At 43.6% G+C, this 10,388-nt stretch overlaps 2 protein-coding genes and 1 non-coding gene across 3 annotated transcripts; 1 reads left to right on the top strand and 2 right to left on the bottom strand.

Annotated features, from left to right (window-relative positions):
• Positions 1-1,868: 1,868 nt before the first annotated feature.
• Positions 1,869-3,586, bottom strand: LOC103184356 (cytochrome b-c1 complex subunit 9). Its single transcript, XM_007902309.2, has 2 exons — positions 3,381-3,586; positions 1,869-2,132 (listed from the first exon to the last, which is right to left on the bottom strand). Exons 1-2 carry the CDS (start codon positions 3,519-3,521, stop codon positions 2,085-2,087), a joined length of 189 nt encoding a protein of 62 aa, XP_007900500.1. The 5' UTR covers positions 3,522-3,586; the 3' UTR covers positions 1,869-2,084.
• trnaa-cgc lies at positions 3,003-3,074 on the bottom strand. The gene has a single exon. It is a non-coding gene; the product is annotated as a tRNA-Ala (tRNA).
• An 820-nt stretch (positions 3,587-4,406) lies between the features above and the next one.
• zmat5 (zinc finger, matrin-type 5) lies at positions 4,407-9,274 on the top strand. The gene is given in 5 exon segments (NM_001292947.1): positions 4,407-4,578; positions 5,736-5,798; positions 5,907-5,987; positions 7,386-7,482; positions 8,905-9,274. Coding segments are annotated over 5 exon segments (510 nt in total). The 5' UTR covers positions 4,407-4,451; the 3' UTR covers positions 9,047-9,274.
• Positions 9,275-10,388: the final 1,114 nt, after the last annotated feature.

Here is a 10,388-nt window from a genome sequence, read left to right as displayed (position 1 = left end):
GTGCTTCATAGTCTCTTCCCCTTCAGGCACTGAATTAAGAGTTTTGTGTTGGTGACTCATGTTCCCCGCAGAGCCTGGAGCCTGGCTAATTCACTTACAGATGGTAGAAATGCCCCCACACCCAATCTTAATAAACCGCTGTCATGCAAAAACCATCAAAATACGACTTTTCATGCTTATAGATTTCTCTCCGGCTTTGAGAGACTGAAATACTGGCTTGCAATCCAGGAACATTGCGTCACCAACCAATGCGGACATCTGAATCCTCCATAGAACGGATACAACTACTCTATCCAAGATCCCTTTCCTTCTTTATAGATGTTAAAAATCTCATGGCACTACCGGAATTTTAATTAAAATAAAACTAGGGAGTTTTCCAGATGTTTTGTCCAAAAACAGATTAATGTTCATTTATCATTGTTTGCAAGGAGTTGCTGGTGCACAATAGATGTTTGCCTACATAAGCACACACTTTTAAATGTACCATATGAAAGTCCCATTAGTATGTAATCTATTCCATTATGTTATTACATTTCCAGTATGTCTTTTCATATGTATTTTGAATCAACGTATAGACTTGTTATGCATCCTGCACTGTGTTATATATACACTGACGCACCTTTCTCTTCCGTCTGAGCATAAAGATAGGATTACAAGACTAGGGAATGATATTAGCACTTTTTAAGAATGAATATAAATCATACACCTGCTGATTGTTAAATCATGTGTATCTTTGAGGCTAGATCAGGAAGTCTTCCATATAATAGCTTTTAAAGCAATCCCCACAGTAGCAAACATACTTAAAATTTGTTCAAATTATGCAAAGCCTAAACTGTTTAGCACATAGAATGAAAATGAATACAATTATTAACAGTTGAAGAAAAGTTAATCAAAACAGACACAACTACAGATGTACAGTTTTTTGTAGTGTACAAACAAGGGTGCAATAGTTGTAAGAAACTTTGGCAGGTTGCAACTCCCAAGTTTATCCACAGGGTAAACTAGGAGATTGAAGTCCCCCAATCAACAGAACTGAAAGTTGAACTAACTTCTTCAGATTCATTGTTCCTGTGTTTATTAGCCTACCTTCAGTCTGGGTTTTTTCTTTTTAAAAATCCCAAGAGGTGTAAACGAAGGATGTAGACCAAACTCACAGTAATGTTGCTCAGCTTTTCCACTATAAAGTTTCACTATCAACAAGATTACATTTGTATAGAGCCTTTCACATCGGGAGGACGTCCCAAGACGCTGGACAGCGTATAGCATTTCAGACCCGAGCTGGGGTCAGGGAGAGGACCGATGGCAAGGTGGAAGAGGAGAGTTTTGAGGCGGGACTTGAAGGAGGCTAAGGAGGGGGTGAGGCGGAGTATCTATCCAGACTTGTTGAACTTTATTCATCAGATGACATTTTCCCCCTTTCAGAGGGAAATGTATTTCTGTTTTCAATATCTCGACATACACACTTAACACCCTAGTGCCAGACCTGCCAATGCTACTCAAACTCACCTTGCATTACGCATTGCAAAAGAATGGTCTTGGATGATTTCCTTTACCTTCCATTACCTCAGCAAGTTCTTGTGGTGATACAGCCGAGGGGAAGAGGATTGGAGAGTATGACCCATTAACTCATGCCACACACGTTAAATCACCAGCACAGCATTAGATCACAAATTTGAACATTTTGCATTAACAATTACTTCACATAGTGATCAATTACTATATAGACAAAAAAGGTACAAACTAATTAGAATTAGCTTAAAAGTTGAAGAATAATTTTCAGAAGCTTCTTGGCAAATTTGTAGGATAGAACATACTTCATCTCTCGCTTTGTTTTGTTTACTGTGTGGACAAAAAATGATCAGCAGAGAAGGAGTTCATAGAATTTATTACATATGCCAGCAATGTATATTTCTGCAGATATGCCCCATCTTAGTCCATTCATAGTAATAATTCATGCTTGCAGAGAATAGGATTGGCAACAGTCTGTTAAAGTTCATCCTGGTATATGATCCATCGATGGAAGCTCAAGTACCAGGCAGTTCATCCAAAACAAATGGAAAGTATCTTGCAGCATGGAATGCACTTTAGTCGTCATTCTTCACGTAATTATGTCTGATGTGTTTCCAGAGTTTCTGAAAATATACATGTGCAAAAAATTTAAAGATTATTATTCATCAAGTATCCATTCAGGGAGCCAATCACCCCATTACTCACCCGGCTTCACTGGCTCCCATCCCTCAGTGGAACGAGTTTAAGATCCTCGTCTTCAATTCAAAAACCCTCCACGGTCGTGCTCCTCTCTACTTCTGCGACGTACTGAAAGCTTACCAACTTGTCCGCTCTTTCCGTTTGGAGGGCACTGGCCTGCCCCACCATCGGAGGACAGCCTTCCTTTCTGCTCCCACCCTCCCGGAATCTCTCTGGTCTACCCCCTCCCCTGCTTCCTTGAAGGCCTGTCTCAAGACTTGCTCTTTGACCATGCCATCAATCATCCTTCTACCCCCACCTAATCTTGATTCCAACACCCAACTCAGGTGCAAACCCTGATAACCTAGCACCTTGGGACATCCTGGAAACCACACAAATGCTGTGTGCAATTCGCTGTCGCATTTTGCCCACAAAATTCAGTCAATTCACAGTCCATTCTGTGAAGTGCTTTTGAGACATCTCGACGACGTATGGCAAATGGCACTATAACAAATGCAAGGATTATTACATATTATTTATCCACCCCCAGGTGAAAGGCGCTATATAAATGCAATTTGTTAACAATAATAATCCTTACATTTGATATGACGGTTTTCAGGTCTTCTAGACGTCTCAAAGCTCTTCACGGAATAGACTGTAAAGTGAATTGTATATTTGTGGGCAAAACGCAGCAGCCAATTGCGCACAGCAGTGTCCCACAAACAGCCGTGGTTTGAAGCGACCAATTTATTATGAGTTTTTTTTTTGAGGGTTTATCATCAGGCGTGTGGGAGTAAGGAGACTTACCCAAGGTTTGGCCCTGCCGGGAATCGAACCCAGGGCTCTCGCTTGCGAGGCGAGCGCTCTAACCACTGAGCTACAGGACTCCACGTTTAAGCAACTAAATGCAAGTTGTTGTTGTCGTCGTCGTTGTTGTTGTTGTTGCCGTTGAACAACCTCTCTGTCAATCCTGACAGGGCCATTGTCACCCATTCCCTTCCTTCCCAACAAAAGGCAACAGCTTTGCCCTTTTTAATATTCCTTACCACCCCCCGAGACACCGCGACAGTGACTGACCGTCTCCACCTCTTGCCTTCCCGGTGCAGCTCCTGCCAAGGGCAGGAATGGGGGGCCTGGGGCTCGGCCGGAGGCTGAAGGTCACCCCCTTCCCTCGCGACTTCACACGCACTTACCCCCCTGTTCAGGTGCTCGAACAGCGCGTCCCCGCCTTGGTCGAAGGCCCTCTCGAAGACGAAAGCGCTCACTATTATGGTGAGGGCGAAGGTAGAGGTGCGCCTGAAGAGAGAATTATAAACCCGCCGCGCGAACGCCATCTTGTCCGCCTTCTGTCAACTCACCGCCCCCCGACCCTCCATAGCACTCCGCCGCTTAACCGCCACCCCCCCCACCAAAAAAAAATACACCGCCTCACAACCCCCAGCACCACCGGATCAAATCACCCAGAGCTTGTTTTAAACGAACCCCTTCACCAAGACGGCTATCCATGGGAAGAATTTTAAGCCGGTGGCGGAATTGATCGGGAACTCATTGTTTGCGCGAACGATTACTGAGCCGCGTTACACCCCCACCGCCGACGTCAGGTTAAAAAGTGCCGCACAAACCCCACTCGAACTCATTGTAATCTTCCGCCCCAAACCGTTGCCGCTCAACATACTGCCCCCCCCCCCACCCACCCGCCCCGCAAATGTTGGCGAAGTCAAACTCCCCCCAAAATATATTTCATATGAATCACTTTTTTTTAAAAAAAAATCAAGAATTCCGGGGAGGAATGGGAAGCCGGAGATGGAATTATATGAGGAACTGTTTGTTCGCGCGGAGGTATACCGAGCGCGCTCACCCGCCCTCCTTCACGGAAAACGTGCGGACGCTGAGCGCAACGTCACCGGGTTGGGCGGGTTTTCACGCCCAATCGGGCGGTTTTCCTCTGTGTGTGTGGGGTGGGCGCGCGTTGCGCTGCGAACGAAAAAAAAGTTGCCGATTTTATTTTGAATTACGCAAAACTTTTGTTTTTGTTGCTTTGAAGACCTTTTTTTTATATAAAAAAAAGAAGAAAAAGAAGCATTTTCAAAAGCACGAAACCCGACCCGAATCGGCCGCTCGGAAATAGGAGGCGACGCGAAAATATTGGGGGCTACTTTTTTGGGCGGGTGTTGGGCGACAAACGGATTCCAATGGCCTGATCGACCTACTTTGGGGCTACTTTGGGCTACAGGAGCCCTGGTTGGGCGGCTCCGCGGGCTATCATGAGGAGGACGTATTTCTGCGATTACTGCGGCAGATCCTTCCAGGACAACCTCCATAACCGCAAGAAACACCTCCAGGGGGTACAGCACCAGAGGGCCAAGAAATTCTGGTTCGACTCTTTCCGAGGTGTGGGTTTGGGGAGGGTTGTGGTGACTGGGGGTGGCGGGGTGGCCGGGGGGAGGGGGGGGAGGAGGGTTGTGTTGAGGGGGGGGAGGGGAGGGTTGTGCTGAGGGGAGGGGGGGGGTGAGGGTGGGGTGAGAGTGGGGTGAGGGTGGGGAGAGGGGGGGGTGAGGGGGGGGGAGAGGGGGGGGGGGGGGGTGAGAGTGGGTTGGGGGGGTGAGAGTGTGGGGGAGAGGGGGTGAGAGTGTGGGGGAGAGGGGGGTGTGAGAGTGGGGGCGCTCTCAAGGAAGTAACTTCCATGAGGAAGAAGGGAACAGAGGGGTGAGGGAGAGGGAGAGGGGTTTAGAGGCTCATGTGGAGCATAAATTGCATCTCAATAGTCCTGTTTGTGCGCTGTACACAATGGTTGTGGCCTCAGACTGACCACACAAGCAATTTCCCAGTATATGGAATCAATCATAACGATAATCTTTGCATTTGATACAGCGCCTGATCACGTCGTTGAGACGTCCCAAAGACATTCGGCCCATCGCTCCTGTGCCGGCTCTTTGAGAGAGCTACCGACCAGTCCCGCTCCCCCGCTCTTTCCCCCCCTTTGCCTTCCGAATGTCTTTCTTTTCAAGTAAATGTTCGATTCCCTTTTGAAAGTTGCTATCAAATCGGCTTCCACCCGAGGGCTCCCTTGCCTCTTTCAAGACCGTCCTTTTCGACCGTGCCTTCAGCCGCCCTCCTACCTCTCTGCCCTCCCTCATCCCAAACCCTGACCCCGCCACGCTCAAATCCTGATCGAGGGGCTCAGTGCTCGTTGCCTGATCGTCACAGTTGTAAAGTTGCGGTCGGCTGATACAGTGAAACTCACATAAGTTGTATCAATTGGGACCGTAACACTTAATTTGACTTGCGCAAAGTATGAGCTACGGGCAAATTTGGGTAAGTCGTATGAAATCCGGTTTAATCATAATCTACATCGCGCGTGCGTACTGCAATGCAGCCGGTAAGGGCACGTGCTTCAACAAGTCAGATCATTTCCCGCGATTCAATGCGGCCGGTAAATGCGGTAATGGTGTTGTGAGTGAGGAGGCGAATTGCTTTATAAACTGTGACCAGTGAAAGAAATCTGAGTAGTTTAAAGTAACATACTCTTTGGGGTTTTGGGATTTCAGATACTGCTACAATCCTAGCAGAAGAACTTACCAAAAAGCCATGCAGAAAGTTTCTGCAATCGGGTAAGTGAAGAAATACTAAAAGCTAGGGCTTTTGAAACTTTTGAAATGTTCCACGCTTTTATCCTTCATGCCTTGTTAGTGACATGTCTTCAACAATCATTTCCGTAGGCCAATGCGATTTTGGTGCAAGCTGCAAATTTTCCCATATGACCGATGAGGATGTTCAAAGGCTGAGACGGAAAGTGGATGGTATGTGCCGGCAAATCAAATAGATGTGAATAAAAGTGTTTTAGTTAATGGAAAAATAAGGCACTTGATGATAGTTATCATGAGATGTGAAGTGTACAATCCAGTCTTCGAACTATGCTTTAGAGCTACAAGAACGTCTCATTTTCATTAACTCTCCCAGATGGCGAAGCTATTGCTTTTTTCAGGTCTTTACTGCTTTGCAGTAAAGTCTAGACAAAATGTACTACTTCCATACCTACAGGTTTCGCTTTTGAAGGAATAATTTGATGTCGGCAAGGATTTTGTGCATTTAGCATGAGAATAGGCTTTATTGCAGTTAATTTTGGATTGGGTTCTGAGGATTCTTGAAAAAGAAACTCTGAAAGCACAAATGGGAAAAGCAAGAGGGGGAGAGAGACTGAGAAGCCATGCAGGGAGCTGGCTATTTCAGCTAATTATAGTACAACAACAACAAAGTTACATTTGTATAGTGCCTTTCATTTCGGGAGGATGTCCCAAGGTGCTGGACAGACAGAGTTTCGGACCTGAGGGTGGAGGGCAGGGGGGAAGCAGGGTGATCGAAAGCACGGTCAAAGAGGAGGGTCATGAAGGAGGCAGAGGAGGAGGCGAGGTTGAGGGACTGTGGGATGGAGTTTCAGAGGGTGGGGGCAGAGTGGCACACGGCCTGCCCACCAATAGTGGGGCGAGCGAGGTGGGGGATGTAAAGCAGGCCGGAGCCCGCTGAGGGGAGGGAGTGAGCAGGGTGGCAGGGGGTTAGAAGGTTGCAGAGGTAGGGGGCTGCAAGACCATGGAGGGCTTTGAAGGTGAGGATCAGGATCTTGAACTGTATCCTCTGTGTGATGGGTACAGAAACTTAAGTACAGAAACTTATTGTATGGAAACGAGAGAGGGAAGCACACAAAGAAATGTATAGAAAGAGTAGAGGTGAAACTTTTTGGAAAATTCTGTTATATATAATAAGAAGAATCCTTGTATTTGATACAGTGCCTTTTGTCATTGAGATGTCTCAAAGCGCTTCACAGAATAAACCGTAAAGTGAATTGACTATATATTCTGTGGGCGAAACGCGGCAGCCAAATGCGCACAGCAGTGTACCACAAACAGTCATAGATTGAGCACCGTAATCATTTTGTAAATGTGCAATTTACTAAACGGTTCAAAGTTGGATACTTTCCATTGGATTCCTAACAATGCTTCACTTTCAGGCTTGTATTGTTAGCATATGTTAAAATAAAGTACAGTATGGCATCAGTAATATTTTCTTTGTAAAAATAGTACAGGGTGAGGAATATTGATAATTTTCCTACCCTGTCCTGTGTGTAATAAACTATTACAGTGTATTTCAAATGTTTTGCCATTGATTCTATTAACCTTGTTTGAAATTAATATTTGCTGCAGAAGAGACTAAATCGGAAGACCCTGTCTGCCAGGCTCCTAATATTGATGAGTGGTTGGAAAAGAGGAACAGAAGGAAACAAAACCGTTCACACGGCAGGTAATTGAGTCCCGTAACTATAAGCTTAATACTTTATTCTGTATTCCTTCATGTTAGTGTTTGATACCCTTGATAAATTCTCTCGCATTGCTTTTTTAAAAGTAAAATGTGCCAGTCAAATAATGAACAGGTTTAAAATTCATGTACAGTAAACCTCACATACATAAAGATCAGTCGGGACTATACATTTAATATGACTTATGCAAAGTATGAATTATTTCAAACTGGCATAGAATATAAATTCTTAAACGGGACTTGGGCAGATGTATGACTTAGGATTTATACGATTTAGACAGATCAGACTTATGTGAGCTTTACTGTAATCAAAGCAAAGTATAGTTGATAGGGTCACATTACTTGTATCAACTCTACGATTCATTGAATTTCTAAATAATATTTTAAATAATAATTCTAAATAACCTATTTCTAAATAATCTATGTAGCTTTATAATGCAGTAGAGCTATTTGTATTCATAGTTTTTCGGGGGGTTAACGAAGGGAGAACTGACAGCAGTGAGGTAGAGGGGACACCTTTCTAGTTTTTATTCTGTAACAGAAAGTCTTCATAGGTCAGGTATGACGCATACTGTTTTGTGCACCTAATGGCCACATTCAGTGTGGGTCTGGCTGGACGCAGTGCGGTGACTAAGATATGCCCTGATGCTTTTGTAACCTGGCTGCCAGAGTGAAGTGTTTTGTTGGGATTATTTTTAGCTGGCTGAAGAGAATACATTTGCTTCCACCCTATTCTCAAGCACACCATTTGCCCGCAAATTCATTTTGACATTTACGAATAAAACCAACAATTCTATTGATTTTTTTTTGGTGTTAATTCCCAAGTACATTTCTTTTTTAAAAAAATCCCCAAGCTGTTCATTTTTTTTCATTTCCAAACTCGATATTAAAAACATTAAAAAATGCCCAAGATTGGTGGGTGGACTTGATTCTGAAACAAGAATCAATATTATAAAGCCAGTAACAAAATTACTGAAATACCTTATTAAAATACTGAAATAATTTACAAAAATACTGAAAAAACACTATTTAGGTAACAAACTAATAATCAAACTTGATAATAAATGTAAGGATTATGATTATTATTATTGCATGACAGAATTTACGTATTGAGTGCTTGAGCCAAACCTAGCAATGTTATTTAATGTTTGTTATGCTCGCCTGTATATTTCCCCTCACCTAGTCACTGCAATAATAACAACAAGGTCTGATGTGCTCCCAAGCCACATTATTGCTATTAATTGGTGGGAAGTGAACGTTGACTGAGGCATTGTTTGTGCAAAAGCCCAGGGCCATCCAATGGCCTGTCCAGTCTGTATGATCGAATGCAAAGGCAAGTACTTGTTTTACGTTTCACAGCAATGGCGACTTTAGCTCAATGTTAAATTTCTTCTTCCCGTCTTGCAGCGATTCAGAGATGGAAAAAGCCAGCCCTGACGTTATGTACTGGCGGCCTCCAGGATTTCCTCCACTTCACGAACTGCCTCCTTCTCTCCATCCTCCGCCCCCTGGAGGCTGGAAAATGCCGCTGAATATTGAGTGGGGTTAATACTTTTAAGTTTAAGGAATTTTACAGCATAGTACAGCATTCCAAGACATTATCCTACATGAAGGGCACTATGTAAATGCAGGCATGTCAGTAATTGTTTAAATGTTCTAAATATAATTGTTATTGTATTTATACACTATGCACAGTTCTTTGGGAATTTCCGCTCTGCAAGCAGTACAGCTTGAATGTAATTACGGAAAACGAGAATTAAACAAAGCGATCTTAGCCAGAGATCTTCGGTGAACAATTTTATTCATTCAGGTGCTGTGTTCAAGGAGATCATGACAATGCATGAATGTCTTGATTAAATCAACGTGAAACTGCAGCCCTTGAAGAAAGGTAACTTGTCTCACGCTGTGTCTGGTCCTTGTTACTCAATGTCATTGCAGGAAGAAATTACTTGCAGAACGATTCTACTTTATAATTTATAGTGCCTTCTCACATGATCGAAACTCCAGCCCAATTGATCCTCCTGACGTGAAAAGCGCTATACAAATGTAACTTGCTTCACAGGATTTACTGTAAAGTGTAGTGACTGTCTTTTGTACACAAACACTTTACAAACAGCAGTGCTCCACAAACAGCCACAAAGGAATGCCCAATTTTTTTCTGGGGCGATTGTTGGCTGGCAACATCAGGAGAAACTCCCTTCTCTTTTCCAATGGTGCCACGGGATATTTTTTGTCTACCTGAACAGGCACAGACGAGGACTTCAGTTTAACGTCTCATCTGAAGGACGGCACCTTGGGCAATGCAGAGCTCTCCCACTACTGTAATGGAGCATCGGCCTGGATTTTGAACTCAAAAGCTCCCTCGTGAGGCTTAAACCTGTGACTTTCTGACTCAGAGGCATGAGTGCTACTGAGGCAGGTTGTCACCAGATTGATACATGGATAGGCTTAACAATTTCGATTTTTAAAAAAATATATCTAGAACACATCTGAAATGAATTGTAAGGTTTTCAGGTGAGAATTAAACATTACCTTTCAAATACCTTTGTGTAACTGCACGTTGAACAAATCAATCATTCTTGTCCTTTTAACCGAAGAAACATTTTTTAAAAAAGATTCCAAGTTCAAAATCATTATTGATTGTACAGCCTCTCCATCCATCATCTCATTTCTTCTCCTGTTCCGATTATTCTTAGGAACCTGAATAGAATCACTTCTTGAGGTTTTTTGAAGGAGCTTTTAATGATAGAACCAATTCAGCCTGTGTCTGTTATCCCCTCAAGTGTCAGGCATTAATTAAATCTAGACATTGAAATGTGGAGTGAAACTTATCTTAAAAGACCAGCCTTCCTTCACTGCGAGGAGATGCTGGATTTCCTTGAATCCAAGAT

Source organism: Callorhinchus milii, unplaced genomic scaffold, assembly GCF_018977255.1.
Source record: "Callorhinchus milii isolate IMCB2004 unplaced genomic scaffold, IMCB_Cmil_1.0 Scaffold8, whole genome shotgun sequence".
NCBI lineage: Eukaryota > Metazoa > Chordata > Chondrichthyes > Chimaeriformes > Callorhinchidae > Callorhinchus > Callorhinchus milii.
Note: the sequence above shows the minus strand (reverse complement) of the source record. Positions and strands in the feature narration are given on the sequence as shown.